We start from the raw sequence: 20637 nt of genomic DNA on the forward strand, positions 1-20637 counted from the left end.
CAACACTTTTCATTTTATCACTTAAGTACTTGATATCCTTCAAAGGTAATCATGTGATTTTTTAAATTATGTATTTTGAATGATTTCTTTAGCTTGTTATGTGCTTTCCTGTATGTTGTTGATGTTTTAGAAGTCGATGATGTTTTGCTCTTGGCACAAATCAAATTCCCCATTGTGTAATTAAGATTCCATTCATTCACCCACCCATATATTTAGATTTTATTGTCATATCCTTGGTTGTTTGGCATTTTCTGATTGCATTTAACAGACATCAGAGCATAGCCCAAACTCTCCCATCTAAAGAGTTTAGATGGAGCAGAGCTATGCTGAGGACATGGAGAAGAGTTTTAGTACTTTGTAACATGCCCTGGCTTACTTTCACATTTTTCAACAGAAATAGAGTCAAACAAGACTCTTTTCTGGAACATATGAATATAGAAAGCCAGGCTGGAGTTAGTAAAGAATAAAAAGGAAACATAGGAGAGAGACAGAACCACTGATACCTTCAAAAACGTTCAACCATGCAGAGTGATGAGAGAACCCGATAGAATTGCCCGCCAAGCAGGTATACTCCCCAGCGTCATCAAAAGACACATTTCTCAGTTGGAGGACTTCCATTTCCTTGTCCGTGGTGTTAAGGCCAGCGGTCTAGAAAATAACAAAGGAAGCAGACCCAACAAGAGGCCCAAGAGGGGAAAGGAACCATGAGTAAAGGATTTTGAAAAAGAAAAAGGAGATGGAGGAGCGTTCTCCTCCGCCATCCAACACCACCAAGAGCCCCCTGCAGAGGACTCTGTCAGAGAGAGAGCCCCCCAGTATCTGTTAGTGGAGGAGCTGGTTAGGTTGAGTCTGCACTGCTGGACCCCAAACTGGTCCAAACCCATCACCACATCAAATACCTCAGTCTCATCTCTACATGCAAGAGATGGGCAACATGGAAAACTCCGTAGCAGAACAGGGCGCACTCACACACACAATCACACACACACACCTCTGTAAACGATGTGAGCATTAGAGAAACTACAGGAGGGCTGACATAGGTGAGCACATGAGGACAGCTGGAAAAAAACAAAAAGAGGGGGAGGGAGAGCCTGTGAGGCGTGTGAGGAGGACTTTGAAGGGCAAAGGAGCGAAAGTAATAGAAAAGGATGGTAAGAGAGGCCCTTATTAGGAGGGCACAGCACAGGCATGGGGCAGGAATGAGAGCAGGTCCAACATAAACCTGAGACTAAACACTTTCAACTGTTCTGCTGGGAATTTTCCATAGCGTCATTTACAGTCAGGAGCACTGAGGCAGGAGAGAGGGAGGGAGAAAACGGAGGGAGGGAGGAGAGAAACAGCTGAGGTTGTCTTGAGTTATACGGCCCTAGGTTTTTCCAGGAGGTGCTGGAAGCGTCTCCGCTTTGTCGTCCCTGTGCAGCTGAGTTTGGTTACCTGTGGGCTCATATCTGGTGACAATCAGCCAGGCCGACTGATTGGCCTCTCCTATATAATTGGACACTTTACATATATACTCTCCGCTCTCCTCCTCAGTCACATTGTAGAGGGTCAGCACCTGAGCGTCCGAGCTATTGACCCCAGAATGCTGGAAATAAAAACATGGCATGTGCATCATGGGAAAAAAACAGCAGAAACAGAATCAAACTAGAGGAAAGCATTCATGACATTTTCAATGATGTAGGATACATTCAGAAATACAATAACATAATAAAATTCATATTTTATTTTAAATTGCAATACTGACGGTTGCAGATCCAAAGGGTGGCAAGGAATGAGTCCTTATATGATTCAGCTTAGAATATTGAAATGTTGCTCTGTTGTGTTACTTTTTAAAGTAAAAAAATACTCAGGAATATTACATCTTAATGATACTCTATATCTAGCATAGTTAGGATAAGAGAAGGTAGAGAGGATGAATAAATGCACATATTTCATGCCACCCCTGCATAAGCCAGTGTCTCTGTGGGAAAACCCCTTATCAAAGCAGTCTGGATCCACCCCTGTATACTGGCACTTTGGGATTTGCTTAAATGTAAAGTGCATTATTAAAAAAAAGGAACTATCGTTATTATTATTACTTCAAACCCCTCCATTTCCTACTCAGCGATACAACTAAGACTTCACGTAGAATCATTTGGCGGGTTTTGGTCACGGTGAGCTCCTACCTTAAGAATTCGGACGTACGGCAACCCATCAGGACCAACTCTGCTCCCGTTGACCTCGATATGCTTCAACCACTGAATATGAGGCTGAGGGTCGCTGAACACCTTACACTCAAACTCCACGTCGCTGCCAACCACTGCAGTGCGATTAGCCGGCAGACCAGCCTGGAGGATTGGCCTGTGGGGAGAGCGCTCTGCAACACAACCCAAACACACATGAATGATAAGGTAGACGTTCGGTGAGCGAGCGCTGGAGCAAACACGGGAAAGATAAACACGTGCAGCGGTTTGAAAGTCAGTCAGCTGTGTGTACTTTTAAACACCAGCCAAATAAAACTATCACGTCAATAGCGGTGTTACTGGAAGAGGCCGGGGTAGATGGTAAACAAGGCCTCCTTTATAATTTGATCGGATGCTGTATAATTTTTAAAGTCACAGACTATAATCTTGTGTAGGGAGAGTTAAGTAGCTATTTCATCTGATATATGCTGCTTGTGCAATCATTAAAAGTTGGCAACAATAGATGGGTAACAAAGTTGAGTGTCTAAACTGAAGCGGTTACTGTGAAGTGAAATGTTCTTGTGGCTCCATTTACAAGACTGATAACTCTCTGGAGGAAAGTTACAGTCGAGGGATCTGGCAGAAAGTCAACTGTCCAGGGTTTTCTGGCCAAGAAGTCCCTGAGGATATAGCAAACAAAAACTCTCCCCTCAGTGAAGCAACCCGCTGCTCATCAGGGCCTAGACCTCTGCTGAGGTCAGGCTACACCCAAGGGACAGCAGTGACGGAGGAGGCAAGACTGTGATTTATAGAACTGATGGTAAATAAGCAAGACAGAACAGGTCCTAGAGGAGTAATCACTACTACATGGATTCATCACTCACAACACAAGTCCAAATACTTCATTTATCAAATGTCACAGCAAAAAACCTGGTCTTCCCTCTTAGACCAGGAGCTTTAGAAATAAGTAATCACAGTTTGTTCGACAATCAGCTGAACTGGTTCCTAATTGTATTAAATCTGACACTGAAGCCTTGTGAATATTCAACAGCTGACTTAACCCCTGTGAAGATTTCCTGTAAAGGTTTGTTCAATCAAACAATGTGATTACAGTCAACACTCACCGACTACATCCAGCTGGTATGTGTGGTTGATGCTGCCATACTGGTTTTCCACCACACAGGTGTAGTTTCCCTTGTCAGAGGGGACTACAGACTCCATGATGATGGTCCACATATGGTCACGGACCTGAAGGATGACATACATCAAAAGAAATATATAACTTACACATAAGTAGGAAAGCACAAATACAACATTTTAAAACACACTCTCTTGAAACACAGAAACACCAGTAAAGGGAGGTACCTGCTTGATAACCCCAGTGATGCACTGTCTTTCACTGCCCATGTATCCCCATCCTTCCAAATGTCTGGGTTGTGATGGGCATTGAGGATAGTAAGTACCTTTGTTTGTTTCAAATGTGTAAAGAAATACGAGCTAATACACCTCCTGTTTTTGGTGTTTACTTACCTTCAACCTCTCAAAAATGATACTAAAGCTAGGATGTTATCAGTAAAATTTAATGAGCGTTCAAAAAAGTCCAGTAGGGTGCCACAGGGACATTAATGACTGCAGTTCTGCATCAAACAGCAAAAGCTCTAAAGAGCCCATTTTTCTCCATCTGCTTTCTTCCAGTTTAAATTGCTGTAAATCTAATTTTGCTCAATTTAAAGCCAAGCCTAACAAGTTCAATGATGTGTTGATAACAAGATCACTCACTGCTCCCTCTTCCTGTGACACCACCCCATGTTTTAAACAGCGGATCTTTGTCCCACCACACAAAGGCCAGAGGAAAAATGTGTACATGTTTTATATAAATCTGCCCCAACCTGTCTTATTAGCACAGACTGGTGTCTGGCTCTTTTTTCAGAGACATGTTATAGTTTTTCTTCCATAAATCTGCCAAGACCGGCAGTGTGTGATTAACCAGCAGACCTCTAAGGCAATGGCAACATCAAACATGCATATACACAAAGTGAGCCATACGGTTTCCCTCATTTAGCTAAAAATGCGATGAAGGCGTCCAGCTGCCTGCTGCCAGATGTGTTGTGCTTGGCTTCATATACATGTGGTCTACATTATTTCCCCCCTCCTGCACGTCTCCATGCAGACTGTATGAACAATAGAAGCTTGGCCATAAAAGAAAAAGTGTGGGAGGGATGAGAGACGTCCACGGCCGCTGATGCAGACCTCTGCACCTTGACTTAAAAAAACAGCAGCCAGATGGTGAAGTGTGCTGCCTGGCTGGGTGGGGGGCTCAGGTGGGGGGGCGAAGGGACCAGGCAGCTGAGAGGAAACTCCTAAATGTGTCCCAGCTGGAGAGAAAGATGGGCTGGGGAAGCACGAGACAAGGCTGGACTGGCCTACACCTTGATGGGAAGAGCAGATGCGGGGGGAAGAGGAGTCTCACACACACACACATCGTGCACCTGTGAGACAACCGCCACTGATTGCAGGCATTCATTCACAAGTCAGTGTTACGGTACACAAGGCAATATATACAGACGCCTTAGATATAATAACCTGTCAATGAACTTTCCATTAATGCTACTTTTTTTTTTTTTTTCTGCCTTCGTTTTTGACTTTTAAGCACTTCTACTGAATTTTTTGTTAGCAAACATTTCAATGCGTAAATATATGCAGCAGTATCCCAAAAAAGGATAAAAATTATAAACAATAAATTGAGTAAGATTACTACAACATCATCTTATCTCTGTGAACTGTTACAGTGCCCGTCTTTAATAACTTCCTTGAGGCTACAATAATCTGTAGTTGATTAATTATACTTGTCTTTGAAATGGGCCATGGTGTCATTTAGAGTAAAGGGTGATGATCGAAACTAGTTTATAATAGATCCGGTCCAAACCTCTCCTGAGTAAATCCAGAGAGTGCAATAAAGTGTCTTATCAAATATTACAACCTCACAGTTTATCAGCAGTTATGGTCACATTTGAAAACCGTCCGCCTCGAAACAGGAAGACGTTTACAAAGAGTTATCACACTCCACACATCATATATCAGATATGGAAGGTATCAGAGTTGTGTGGACATATCATTTCAGAAAAGATGATGCACCGATACCCAGAATGAGGACAGCCAATGTTATCTTCATCCAAGCGGATGGCTAGGATTGCCCACCTGGAGGTTATTTTTTTTATATTCTTATGGCACAGCGTTCCCTTTTGTGGCTTTAGGTTTCATCTTGCATTGTTTTTGAGGTCAGACATGAAACTTGCCTCTGCTTCTCACTTGCAGGAACCGTTTCTTACTCCAGGGGAGGGGGTGGTGAGCTAATGTGGGGATGAGATCACTGGCACATCTCCAATCACACTGAATGAGTTTGTTGTGATTCAATAAGAAATGCTAAAAGAGTGTCCTGTCACTAAGAAGCAGCAGAGGGGGACAGCAGGTGCTAAATGTTTATATCTTTTACCTTGAAGCCTCCGATGCGATGGTCTCTCTTGAACTCCTTGCTGTTCTTGTACCATTTCAGAGTGGGAGTCGGGTTGCCGTTGGCCTGACATCGAAACTTCACGGTCTTACTGGCTGGAACGGCATGAAGCTTTTTCTCCATTTTCTCCGGAAAAGCCCATTGTGGGGCCATCGCTACAGAAACAACAGAAAAAAAGAAGAAGAGCAACAGATAGAATTATGTCTTTGATAGAGATAAACAAAACAGTGTGTTTCCTTAAACTAGACATCATAAAAAATAAATAAAGGTAGACTGTTTTTGTGACGCTCTCAGCCTTAAAGTCTTTTTTTTTTTACAGGATATAAGATACTAGCTGTGTCCCAATTCAGCTGCTGCATCCTTCAAAGGGCACATTTCAAGATGAACTGAGAGCGGAGCTTCATAGGTTGTCCCAATTTGAAGGCTCTCTCAAATCCGTCCTTCTTTCCAGGGTTGTGAAGGATGCACTGGGAGTATCCTCTAAAGCACAACATATCCTGTTATTGATTGAGCCTCCGCCAATTCAAAAGAGATGGCAAACTCTCAAGAAGCCAATTAATACACTATTAAATAGCAGTATTTTGTTTTATGTCAACAACATAGCTATCAATCCTAATTCATTTGAAAAAGAAAGGAGCCTTGAAACTCACAACTTGCTTCCACACAAAGCAAGTGTACGATGCAGACAGTGGATTACATAATACAACCCCAGTTCTTAAAAAGTTTGGATGCTGAGTAAAAGGTTAAATAAAAAAGATTCTTGGTGCTCCAGGTGGTTATTTTCTTGTTATTTTGGAATTACAGAACTTTTTCCATCAGTGTTTGTTTTACATGTCCCACCTTTTTGAGTGTGTTGCTGGCAGCAAGTTAAAATTGAGCATATATTTTTCATCAAACAATAAAATCGATCAGTTTCTAAATTTGATATGTTGTCAAATTAATATCAGATTTAAATGATCTGCAAACTATTACATTTGGTTCTTATTCACATTTTACACAGTGTCCAAACATTTTGGGAATTGTGGTTGTACATGTTACACCAATGTTTTTTTCTCATTTACATCCACAAGATCCACACAGCACAGCACAGCACAGCACAGCACAGCACAGCACAGCACAGCACAGCACAGCACAGCACAGTTCTGTTTCTCTTTTTATCAAACAGAAGGTGCTGTGGCTTTAAAAATGTTATAGTTAAGCTATTTGTTTTGTGTCATGTCAGGGGAAAATAAAACTATGTGCGTTTGAGTGAAAGCTGAATGTGTGGTGAATTTCTGTGGTCAGAGTGGGCAGCAGAAGCTGGATGATGAAGCCTGAGTGCCTTAATTACTCGATAGACAAATTGGAAGACATCTAAGGTTAACCACAGCGAGTCACTGGTCGGACATTCCTCATGTAGAAGCTGTCACTGAGGTAGTGAAAAACCCTCTGATTCAGAGTGAAATGATTCACCCAAATGTGACCCATACCCATAATTGAATCATAAAGCTCTTAAATCACTGAGCATGACAATTACTCATAACCCTGTGACACTGGGCGAGCGGGTAATGACCATTTGTTGCAGTAGCATTAGTAACGTGAGGAGATCGGTACACTTACGCATCAGCTTCTGACTGCCCAACAGTTTGTGTTCCTCTGATGAGGACTCTTCATCTTCATCATCATCCTCACTGGAGGCCAGGGGATCAACTGGGGAGACAGTAAGTTATTGTTAGGCCAAATCCAACTCAGTTTTAACAGATCCATGTGCTGTTTACTTGGTGATACAATATTGAAGATTTGTATGAAAAAAGAACACAACACTACCAACAATATATGCAGTTAATACACAAGCTTTAGTTGTTTTGATGTATTACTATGACTTCCACCACAAACAATAACAAAAACAAAATGCTGCTGAAGACAATCTGTGCCGTCTCTGTGGCTCTACCTGTGACGTTGAAGAAGACACTGTGATTGTCGGAGCTGGTGCAGATGTACAGACCGGAGTCGGTCAGCTCCACACTCTCGATCTCCAGCTGGTCGTTGTGAATGCGGGTGTGCTCTCCATTCACAAGTGCAACGTGGTCTTTGGTCCAGTTGACCGCCTGGAGGGAGTCCTTGGCAGAGCAGCTCAGATCCAGACGAGTCCCGGGGTAGAGCGTGAACTGCTCTGGCGGGGCTTCCACCCAGACTGCCAAGAAAAATAATAGGACGTGGTTCATTTTGAACAGCTCAGTTATTTATGTTAACACAGGAAAAATCATTCCTTTGGCTTGATTGAAGGAGATGATACACAGAGAAAGTCCCACACACTAAGATAAAAAACAATGCTTTTTTAACAAACCTGACGAGACCTGTAACTGAGGGGAATTAGAGGGTCTCAAATGTTCAGAGAGCTCTGACACAAAACAAGACTGTGCCTGTTTCCAGACACTACAAAAGCGTGCTTCTATCATAAAACAGGGCCCAGCAGAGAAGTCCCTCTTTGATTTCCTCCCAGCAAACAGCCCACTTTACCTCTCCCACAAATTAAATCAAATCCCAAATTAGTCAGGCCCCATCGTCAGGCAGGCAGGGAGCTACTTTGGAGAGGAAGGTGAAATTCAATTAGGGGATTGAAGAAAGGGGTGGTGTCACAGAGCCAGACACCTGAGCCCCCCTGTTCTAAATGACTACAGAGTCGACAGGGGGGGAGGAGTAACCCAATTATGCTGACACGTTGTCCATCACAATGGTGTTGTCTGTCTAGTTACAAAGGTAAAGATCGCCACTGGACAACTTATTTGACATTCTTGCTTTAGGATCGCACATCCATGCCAAGAAGGGAAACAAGGTACTCTCATCAAGTTAGCGACCACAGCTTATAGACATTGAGACAGAACCATGGTATATATTTAAATGCCGATTTAAACTCTGGTAACACGTCTACAATCTAAGGGCCTCTGGTACAGTGAGCAGAAAGATATGAATTGTGTATTTGTAAAAGCTTTGTATACTGCTGTCTGTAGGTTTTAGATCCAGAGGATGTTTCTGCTTATCTCTCAGCAAGGACCTCACGATACGAGTGTCATGATAAATGATACATAGTGCACTTCAACTTGCACCTCAAACATAGACCTTTTTTTGTCCAGGAGCACTCCTTCCTCCGTTCTTTAATGTTGCAGAACACTTTAAAAATATGACATCTTAATAATCACTTATAATCCAAGAGGAGTGTGCTATGATATTTTTTAGGGGGAATATGCCTTCTTTCTGTCCAGCAAATAAGAAAACATAAAAGAGGCAAGGTGACTTTGCCATCTCTCTCCACTGCTCTTTGACTGTCCAACAGACGTGAACCTAACTTATATATTTCAATGAGAGCCAGCAGAACTCAAAAAAACAACTTTGTATATCCCAATCTGTGAATTTGAAATGTTGTTGTGGTTGTAAATAATGCAGGTGAAACTGAGGGCAGAGAGACACACCAGGGATGTTTATGCAGAGATGCGGAAGTGTTTTTAAATTCTTCTGAGCGCAACGTCTTATTATTAGTTTCACTGCTTTCTTTTCACGAGAGGCGCTCGCTCTTTCAAGCTTAAACTATATGTGACCAATCATGGCAGCTTAAGTGATTATTTTGCACACACCCCCCTGATCAACAAATGTCTGTCAATAAATTCAGAGACACTTTTTAAAAGGCTGAAGAAAGAGGCTAAAAACGCTAAATTACAGCTGATGAGTTCAGAGTGTTCTGCCTTTGTTCTGTTGCTCTTTCATAAGTCAACATACTTTACTGCATGCAAGCACAGCCCGATCATTACAACATTATAAGTCAACAATATAAGGATTACGAAAAGAAACCAGAACACTTGTAATACAAAATTGTTTCTCAAGCTGACAGATATAACATTAGCAATCAGGTATCCGTCTTAAATTAGGTCTATAACTAATGATTACATTCAGTATGTACTCATCCTGTACTCATGATGCCCTCTTCACATCTGCAACATAAATACGAATATGGTTTCATTTCTTTGTTATTAAAAGATAACTCCAATTATTGATGAATTATCAAAATGTCTAACATTTGATGCTGGACGAAAAGTTAGTTATCAGACTTTACTATTGTTTCAGCTTAAGTTTAATAATTGTGTTTTCAGTCAAACAGCGTCACACAGTTAAAACCTATGAAGAAGTGTAACTTAAATCTTGACACCACAGTCTCTTCAGACTTTAAACCCACAAAATCTAAACTAGAAGTCCTGCTGTAAGCTATCCCTCCAGATGAGATTGCTCTGAAGCAAACTCAGGGCACACTGTGTGTTTGTGCACGTACTTCCTCACAACAGGAAGCATATCTATACAGCATAACCTCAGGACAACATCAGCAGACCTGACTAATCCCTCCCTCCATCACAACAAAGGCCTCCTAACAATAAAAGGGAAGAGCGAGCACTGAGCATGTGCAGAGGAGCGGGAGCTAGCCGGGGCCTGCAGCGGCAGGTTCTAGTGCCAGTTGCTATGGTGACCCCACTTGGGCCTAGTAAAGGTATTTCCTGGATCACATATGTCTGACAGGCCCTTAATCCCAGCAGGAAAAGGGGCCAGGGGGTAGGATCAACTTTCTCCTCAATAACAAAACCAAACGGGGGAAAGCAGAGGAGGCACGCAGTGATGGGCTGCAGATATCAAACCTGCACACGGCTTTAAACGCAAGGTCTCGCTCTGCGCTGTGTGTGGGGGGGGGGGACTGAGTGTGTGTTTTGTCCCTGCCCTCTAAATGGAGATGCCACTGATAAGACTGTGTCAACATCCCAGCTGTTAATCTGGCTGCAGACATCATAAAACGCCCATAAAAGCTGTTAAATTTGCTTGTGGCTTTATTGTAGGCCACAGTCAGACCATTTGTGCTCCTGTGACAACCTACTTTAAACTGAGTGTGATCAACACAACACACTTAGATCAACTCCACTACTGTAAAAAAAAAAAACATGAAGCAACATAATTCCTGAGTGAAAATGTGAGCAACAAATGTGTCTAACCCAAACCAAACTTTTAGTAAACACTTCCGGCAGAGGTATGAGCCACTTTTTTAGCAATTCCTTTGAATCTGACTGTGTTTCATCTTAATTAATCCTCCTGCTGCTGTGATTGGATTAAAATGGATTACGGGGCATATTTTCAGAAAGCAACCCATCTGGAACACTCTGTCGTGTGTTCTTCCAACCACTTGAAAGAATTGATTGACGTAGCTCAAAATCAGCCTAATTACATAAATCATGAATGGAATTTTGTGCAGGAGAAAGCACTGAGGTAAAACACAGGGAGGAAAGCTCACTAGTCTGTAAACCCAGGACCAACAGAAGGGAAAAGTTGGCGCCAGTCTCAGGAACCTTCTCTGGCTACGAGATAGGAAGCAATATGCCGCGTGAATGACTTCTGGGATTTCCTGCTCTCACTGCAGTGATGGTTGAATGCAGTGAAGTCCGCCTGGTTGAAGCTCTGCTGCAGTGGCACAAACGGGGGGGAAATGGTTGCAGCCAGCTCCCTTTAACCACAGCAGAATGAGGGGTGGTGACGTACAGGGGGGATTGATTGGAGACAAAAGAAAGGACTAGCAGGACAAATAGGACAATGCCTATTAGCAAGCCCAAAACATCCACAGAGTGAGTGTCCCTACTGAAAGCTCTCCAGTGGAGGAGCTTTTCATTCCTAAATGAGCTGCTGACAATCAGCATGGATTAACACTCAGGAGCTACGAGGATTACTGAGCACAGCAAAGTTGTTCCAGTGTCATTCAAATGAGTTCAGCTACATGTAGCCTCACTTTACAGCTCTAATGGACAAACAGGAAAAACAGAACCTCCCAGAAGAATGCATTAATCTAGTTTTATAGTCACCAGATTTCCCTGAAAATAATTATGAGGATTACAGAAGACATTTGGTTGTTTTTAAGCTGTAACTTCTGTTTAAGCACAGTGTGGACTCAGTAATATTTAGTGTTTGGAGCATCAAGCTTCATGGAAAAATAACCATCCTAATCTAAATGCTTAAAAAGTTTGGCTTATTCTTAACCAGAAGTTTCCATCTATTCAATACTCAACCATTATCCATTAGTGGTAATTAAGGGGATGAGTGTTTTTCATTATTCCCTAAATGTAATACTTAAACCTCTCTTTTTTAAAATTCAAAGTCACAACAGTTGATTCAGACACCCAGAAACACAGTCTGGCAAAGGAATCCAACACTTGTGTTGTTGTTGTGTTGAGATCTGTTTTTGTATGACCACACTCATCATCATATCTAAGTTTGCTGTGTTAGTACTTTGCATAGGCAGCTCTGATGTTTGCAACACAGGAGCAGAGTTTGTGATCATTTTCTTGAGATGTCAATTGAAGTGTTTGCCTGTTATATAAACTATGTGGGAGGTTGTACACATGCCTGTGGACCAGCTATTTCAAAACAACCACAACAAGTTAGTGCTCCATGCTCTTAGTGTTACTACAGATGTGCTGATTGTGAAAGTCAGGGCAGATACCAATACTCATATTTTAAAAACAATCCAGCCAATGGCTGATATCATGTTTTTTGTATTACTTCTTTGTTTTCTCTGTGTCTGGAACATGTCTCACACACTGCATGTTGTTGATCTTTCTCAGTGTCATACTTTGGACATTTTCCTTCATAGTTTGACTTTTTCTGCCCAACAAAAATTTTGTCCCTGAGTCAGCCGTTAGGTAGGTCGTCTAGCTTACCAGCATTCAATTATGTAGAGACAAAAGAAAGTATTAGAAGAACATCTGCACTGATATTGGTGTACGGCACATTATTTGCCATTATCTGTCAGTGGGGCAAATATCAGCCGATGATCAACCGTTACATCGGTGTATTTCCAAAGAATGCTATCTCTGCATGGAACTGTGATAACTATCATCATCATCTTGGTCTCGTGGGGATAGCTTCATGACAAGGTGTGTGTATTATGGTTGTATACATGAAGCATTTTTAAAAACAGTTAAGGTATTTTTTTTCAACAGGAAGAAAGCAGGTATCGAAGACTCTTTTTTTTTCAGCATTTGTTTTTCTGTAACCTGCTAACACAGACTTTCACACTGAACAATAAAGCAACAAGTTGATCTGTGAAACCCTCACCATGATTACGCACTGTAACAAAACACAATGGCTAACTAATATAAGCCATTTATTTAGAGTGAAAATCAACGCTGGCAGGTAAAAAGTTAAACTGTCCTTTAAGTTTGGTTCACTTGTTATTCTACAGCAGAGCTGAGCTCCTCTGGGCCTCCTGAAAAGAGTCTTTCTCAGTTCTGTGGCAGCTCCACTGAAGGGTCAGAGGCTGGTCTACTTTGACTGACAACAGAGCATTGAGTCAAACAAATCCTCTGAGAGCACCATATAAATAACTTCCTGACATTTCACTGTCGGGCCAAAAAACACAAACACATTAACCCTGAAATGTTAAAACCCAGGGTATGATAACAGATTCAAAAATTAGTGTTCATTTTCAAACGGCTGCCCATGTAACCCCTGACCACATCCAATAAGATGACTCTGAATATTCTTTTCTTATGTGAACATCACACAACAACAAAAAAAAGCCTCACAACAAACAAAGGAGCTTGCATAAAACATGACCATTTCCATACTATCATTTTGTTTCCCTAACCAAGACAAAAGGAATGCAACCAAATGCTTCTGCTGTGATTGTTTGTCGACAGCTGAAGCCATCCGTCACCCAGCAGGGGAGTGGGGGGAAAGTGAAGCATTCCCAAGCAGAAGTCAGTGGGGGAGCAGAGGGAAAAGGCACAGAGGCGCATAGATAGTACCTGGCCATTTGGTGATTAAGAACAGGGTGGAGTGTAACTGCATCAGACCTCCCCCACCCCGCGGAAAATTTATGGCTCACCTTAGAAGACAAACATTCCCTTCAGAAACCCAATCCTCCAGGATAAGGGAGGGCTTAGAGTAGCATCTTCTTTCTTTTTTTTTTTTTTTTTTTAAAAGGGCTAATTTATAGTTTCCCTGGCAGTTAACTCCCCTCTCAGTGACAACAAATACCTTTTCATTACAAAGAAGGAGAGGAGCAGGGACTGCAGGGTAGTGGGGCTGCCCTCAGGCTACAGATGGGAGTCATTTACTCCTCCCTGTTCCACTATCGGCTTAAACACAGCCGCAACAAGTTTATTTTAAGGCTTAAAGCCCAAGAGAGACCCTCTTGCTTAATTACTCTAATTATAATGCTGTGCTTTATCATATTCTCTTCTGCTCTCCACTTCCGACTGTAGAGTGTAAACATCCAAACCCATCTACCCACAAGTCCAGGCAGCTATTACGCTGCTGGACTCTTTCCAAGAGACACATTTTTAAGGATTCGATTTCAGCCTCTTTCCCCTTTTCAGAACTTCAGTTGTGCAACAGCCAGGGCGGACGAAGATCTTTAGGGAAAAACTTAAAGTTACACTCCTCACTTTAAGAAGAAAAGAATATACTTAGACCAAAAGCTCAGAGGGAAAAAGATTAGCATGTGGACTGGTTTGGTTAGCCTGTAACATCTTAAAAGGTGTTACTAAAAGTCAGAAACAGAGTTTTGCTACATCTGACGCAGAGAAGTGCGTCCAAACATCAGACTGAAAAGGGGGTGGTGGAGGAAACACTGACGCTACAAAGGACAGACTCAACCAAAGCCTGGACTGAGTTAGGGGAACATTCCTGTACAAAGAACAAAGCTTTGATTATCAAGGCAGGAGCCGAGATAAGTCAGACTTAATAAGTTTAGAGGTTCAAACAGCTACTTGATATCTAATAATATAGCAACCAGCAAAAAACAGCTCACAAATACAGCATAAGTAGCTTGAAGTTATGAAGCTGTCTTACCTTCATCACTTTTGCCAGGCCGGCACTGCGTCCTTAAAACTTGACAAAATAAGGTCAGAAACAGAAGTAAACTTGGCCTCATCAGCATCCTGCTGAGGGAGCTACATCCGCTGGCTTTTCTGCGACTTGAACTCCATTCAGACCCACGGGGCATCAGCAGCAGGGCATTAGCAGTGCTCGACTGAAAGAGATACAAAAATAAGAGAAGTCAATGAATGCATGACTACATGGATAACTCTCATGCTTTCACAAGGTCAGTTTGAGGTAGAGGACACATTAATTCAGGGTCTAATAAAGGACTTCAGCTTTTACAAAGACATGAAAAATAAACTTGTGATATGCTTGAACAAAAACAGGCCAAATAAAATCTTCAAAACAGCTTTTCTGTGGCTCCTCAAAGCTGAAACCAACAGGATAATGTGTCAAAATCTGTACCTTCATTGACAAGGAAATTCCTTACTCTTCAAAAAGGAAGAAGAGGATATTCTGTCCATCTACAAGGTTCAAGGTGGGAACTTCAGCTTTCAGGCCTTCTTGTACAAAAACATAGATAAGAAACTGCATAGCTCCAGAAACGCTCTGATAGCTCAAGCAAACAAACACTGAGACATCCTGCTCACTTCTGAGGAATTAATTGTTTTTTTTTTGCAAACTTCAAAGTAACGTCTGAAGTCTGAACTCATCAAGAGTCTCATAACTCTCAGACGGCGCCTTTCAAAGTTATGTTTTCTGCTGTTGGAGTCCAGCAATGATACAGAGACTTCAGCAAACAGGGCACAGTGCTGTACCAGTATGTGACCCTCTTCTGCACATCTGCTCGCATCATCACCTCTGCAGCATCTGGCTGCAGAGATTAACACTTGGCCCGAATCCCCATAACCCCCCTTGAGGAATTTGTTTAAGACCAAAAAACTACAGCTGGTTATGTGACACCCTTGTAGAGAGAGACCGCCAGGCCATCATTTCTGTGCTGAGAGATCTATCACCTAACAGTTGGTTTTTGGAGCCTAAAATGACCCCCCTCCCCTGCAACCATTTGCTCCCACAATTTGTCAAAAGGACTCCAAGAAGAGCTTATTTAAGTTTTTTTACTTCCTTTAGGTCGGTGACAGCTCTAGACAGCAACAACAATAACAACAGTGTCACATCTGGGTCAAGGAAACCCTGGCTTGGTTTACAATTTCACACAAAGTTATGTTCAGATGCAGCTGCGGTTTCCTTTAAGAGGTAATCGCTTGTGTGAGTGTTGGTCACAGAAACAGTCATTGTGTTCTCCTAAAAAACCAATTCAATTTCACTTTCCAAGAATGGTCCAGTGTTCCAGCAGCTGAGTTGGGCCAGGGGGGTCCAAGGGGGATAAAGAAGCTTGGTCATCGCCGCTCTGTAAGCAGTGAGTCAGTGTTTGGGAGGAATCCAAGAAAGTGCTTCTGCTGCCAGACAGAAGGAGCCGAAGAGAGCGGACGACTGCGTTCCCTCGACCCTCGTCACAGCAGCAACCGTCAATAATTGAAAGAGGAGGAAGTAGCTTCTTAAAGAATGACACATCACTGTGTCATCAACTCCCATGGGAGCAGGAGTTAAACACAGTTTGTGTTACTATTTTCACAAACACTCGAGTTGTATGAAGGAGTCGTTCTGAGGGGAGGCTGACTGACATGTCAGCAGGCTGATATTGTTGGCCAATATATGCTCATCATAAATATTAGAATTAGCAAAAGAAGAAGCATCAAACATATAGACGCCTTCTTTGGCTGATTTATCTCAATTGTCGTTTGATTTAATATTGATATTAGAGCTTGGCTGGTAAATTGGCAATGCGATTTCAGCATTCACCATAAATCAAACGAATACACATCAGTTAATCAGTTTTAAGAAATTGCTGCACAGAAACACCACAAAAGAAAGAGTTGGGGCCTGTGTCCACTAACAGCGTTCTTTGCACTAGCAGCACCCACTTCTCATCTGTCAAGTATTACTAGGATACAAAGGTTTTCTTTTTGCACTTCCACTTCCCTAGGTAAGGACAGTATCATCCGTATACATCATGTTTACTTTCATTCAAGAACTCTTTACTAAGAAAACATGGTAACAATTTAAAAGAATCGTGTCCCGGCAATAGCAGCGGCCCTACAGCTGGACATTTTGCCCTCAATGAAAACAACCCAGGATGTTTTTTCTCTACCATTGTTGTCACCAAATTGATATTGGAGGGCCCACACCTTCATGATTTGATTGGTCGGTGGGGCAGAAGTTAAATAAAGTGTGACAGTGTTCTAAAAGTTGACTTATGTTCAACAGAGTACTGTGAGCGCAACTACAAAAAAACAGCTGACGCGGAGGGCATATTTCTGCACTAGACACAAAGCTCTGAAAACACGAAACTGCATTGGTTTGTAAGAAAAAATCAGATGGTGGACACAGGCCCTTGTAACTTATACAGTTTGATTTTTCAAACTCCCCTTTAGCACACATCCTGGATACATTTCAATTTGCAGGAAATGTAACAGATTCAGATTTAGAGTTGTTTATGTGATGTGTTTATCACTGGGACACAAGATTTTCAAAGTGTGATGACTGTCTCTGAAAATATCCCATTGTCATATTATCACTTACTATAGTGTCACAACCATCATTGTTTCTTTTAGTATCAGGTTTAGTTACCTTTCAAAGGAATACAAAAGACAAAACGCTTTATTAAATTCAACAAATTTTTAAGAATTTGGTGAAACATGGCGTCCTAAACGCAGATGAAATTCAATGACTCGGACAAGAAAAGGTTAATCGGATTAACATTTAGTTTTCCTACTTTTGTTCACAGCTGCAACCCAGTTTTAGGATTTTTGTTTTGCTATAGATGTCAACACACTATGTATATAATATTAAAATTTTCACTGATAGCTCATGATCAATATTAACCGATTACTTGCCCTACTGGCATTCTTACAGTTAATCGTCGAATATCAAAATATTAGGGGCGTTCGGCAGTGATCCCTTTTATTTGATAACTGAGTTCTGCAAACTTTAAATATGAAGGCAACAGCAGGCGTTAAACTGTGAAGAGAAATACTGGCCTTATTTTGAAGCTTTAGTTATAAAAAGACGACAGCCCTAAACTTGGTCTGTATGAAATCAATGACAAATGATGGGCATAAATGATTAAAGAGATCTTAACCTAGCACACACATAAGTAAAACCAAAGTATAAATAAAAATGAAAATCGCAATTAGCATCAATATTCTGAAAAATCAAATATTATTATCCACCAGTGCCAAATCAAGAAAAACTACACAAACACATCTAAATACTACTGATTCTGGTAGATATAACGGTCTATTCATCTTCAAAGTTAACCAGACTTAAGTGCTGACTTAACAAACAAGAACCTTTGGGGTAGACTAAAACTGAAATAACCAGACAATAAATGTTACTTCTTCTGGTGTAAAGTGTCTTTGTTTTATGGCTGTTAAAAAGTAAATGCTTAGAAAATTTCAACTTTTAAATTTCAACTTTTTTCTTATTGCAAAGCCGTACAAAAATCCCTCTTGTTCTTGTGAGTTCTTAAGACATGGTAACACTTGACTAAAAATCTGGCAGATGAACGGGGTTAAACTAAACAGATTAGAGCACACAAGACACATTTAGCTTCTGTCATTATACAAAGACAAAGGTTACAGGCCTAACCCATAACATAGCCTGCACCATAATTACTGTTCACCACCATCCATGCATAAAATTCCTCAGCTCCCAAATTCTGCAGCCCCCCCTCCCCGTTTAACTCTGCACTCCCAGCCAGCTACAGGCCGTTCTGCACACGGCTGCAGTTCAGTGGACAGAAGAGCATCAGACCATTCCCCTAAGGCTACTGTTTTCACAAAAACACACACTTTGTTGTTTTTTTTCTTTGCAGCCTCACAATGTGAAGCCAGGGTTGGTACCAGCGTGCTGCGGAGGGAGCTCAGGTGTCAAGAGATAACACCAAAATGTAAAGACAAATAACGTGGAAGCCATCTCACACTTTGCCATTTGGTTGACACTTCAGTCACTAATGAGACTTTAAAGGTTTTTTTTGTTTGCAGCATGGAGTTGAGAAATAAAACCTATAGCTCCGTAGACATTACTATTTAGACAAAGTGTCTGATTAAAAACCTACATCTCTTTAAAACAACAAAAATCACACAGTGATGGATGTGTAGTTAGTAAAGTTAGCCTCACATAAAGCTTACAAGGGAAATTTAATTCCACAGCACATTGCTCAATAGATTCATAACAGTAAATATATCATGTCCAGTGCCACATGAGCAGCTGAGTAAATTAATAGGCAGCTGTGTTCCTCACTTCCCATTATATGTTTCAGGAAAACTTTTTTTCCCCTCCTGGTGAACTCCCTGTGGAAACACTGCCTTCCTCAACCATCCATCTTCTCCCTCTTCCTTTATATCATAACATTTAGAGCTTTACATAACATCAGGCTGGCCTCTCCAGACCCAGACCTCATGACAGATGTACTTATAATGGCCGTCCTCTGAGAATTGTAAGATGTGGTTCAACCTCAGAGCGTTCCTGAATATGTAATTTAGGCCATGGTTTGGAAGAACAGAAGAAATGTTGTGGGGTGAACTTTACTTTGTATGTTTGCTGGTTTAGTCTGAGCCTGTATGTGGCTGCAAGACTGAAAACATAACTCGTGGGATGGAAAAGGGGACAAAAACAGGAACCCTTTCAGAGATATTACACACTTACAATCACTTGTCTAAACAGGTTTCACAAGACAACACTAAATCTCACATAAGTGCCACAGATGCATGAAATCAAACTTCATTTGCAGTGTGAACATTTGCTTTCGAGGCTTGAGCCTTGATGTGGTGAGTCCTTTTTCAAGTAAATGATCTAATCTGATTAAAGGCGCCTGCTGTGACTGCAGATAAAAAACCAAAGCAGTTCTTTTAGCAGGACTGCAGGCTACATTTGGGCCTCGGGCTCTAAGGTTGGTGTTTGTACTCTTTCATTTACAAGCATGGAGGAGACTGAGGGGTTACAAGGCAGGAAACAAAGTGCATCAAAAAGCTAAAACAATTTGGGTAATTCAATTTTATTTCTAGAGCACGTTTATATTCACGTAAGAAACACATGTGGTTGGGATCAATCATATATTTTTTATGCGGTGCTAAAGTACCTCTAGCATAACTACCTTTAGCGCGTAAACACACATTAAAGTGAAGCAGGACGCACACTCACCTTAGTGTCGGTGGGCTGAGGAACAGCCAGTGTTGTTCAGATGAGGAAGACTCCCGAGCTGAGATTGGATGCAGAATAAAAGCGTCCTCCAAAACTGTATGTCCACTTAAAAACGAGTGGCCCGTTTACAAAGCTCACTTACTCCAAGCTTTTCAAGTTTTGCCAACAAGTTTGCGCATATTTCAGCCAAACTTCTGCGACAGAGGGAAAGAATGTCCCGAACTCCGGAGAAACCCCAATAATCAACCGAGCGGTGAAGAAAAAAAAGAAACTTCCCACACGGTGTTAACTTTGCTTTTTCGAAACACAAACACCGGGTTTCGTTTCTTTTCTTCGTCAAGTTTGTTTTCTCTCACTTCGCTAACCTGAACAGAGAAACACCGAGTGTAGCCTGTGCGCTGGTTTGTATGTAGTCCCTTTATCCCAAAACGCGATGAAATGAATCCCCTCACCTCCGAAAACTGAGTCCTAAAGTTGTTCAACTCTCTTTGACAAAATGTCCGCACACAAAATGTTGTGAGTCGTTTTGTTTTAGCCAAAGATATGTAGTTAAATCAATCCTGGAAAGTGTTTGGACCATTCCTGGCGGAGAAATGCTGTTTAACAACGAGAGTCCGGGCTGCTCCAAACCTCCCCCCTTAAATCTGAGGGTATGCGCATCCTCCGGGCTTTAGTCAATGCGCATACAAGTACAGACATTACTTCTGGTCCCTGGTTTCAAAACAAAAGCCGATATGACTAATGCGCATCAGTCAGTGGCTTGACAGCAACTACACAGCAACTGAGTGTACTACATGTCTCAACTTTAATTAAAAAAAAATGGCTATCACTGTGAAATCCACCCTACTAACATTTTTGCATCATGAGAAAATA

At 41.6% G+C, this 20637-nt stretch overlaps 1 protein-coding gene across 1 annotated transcript in view; it reads right to left on the reverse strand.

Moving 5' to 3' along the window:
- Positions 1-20427, reverse strand: part of fgfr1a (fibroblast growth factor receptor 1a) — a 30776-nt gene extending 10349 nt beyond the window's left edge. The window contains 8 exon segments of the mRNA XM_034691723.1: positions 504-648; positions 2166-2356; positions 3287-3410; positions 5656-5828; positions 7273-7362; positions 7604-7846; positions 14530-14710; positions 19765-20427. Of these exon segments, the coding sequence (XP_034547614.1) occupies positions 504-648; positions 2166-2356; positions 3287-3410; positions 5656-5828; positions 7273-7362; positions 7604-7846; positions 14530-14683 (1120 nt within the window). The 5' untranslated portion in view covers positions 14684-14710; positions 19765-20427.
- Between the last annotated feature and the right edge of the window lie 210 nt (positions 20428-20637).

Source organism: Notolabrus celidotus, chromosome 9 (genome assembly GCF_009762535.1).
Source record: "Notolabrus celidotus isolate fNotCel1 chromosome 9, fNotCel1.pri, whole genome shotgun sequence".
NCBI classification, from domain to species: domain Eukaryota; kingdom Metazoa; phylum Chordata; class Actinopteri; order Labriformes; family Labridae; genus Notolabrus; species Notolabrus celidotus.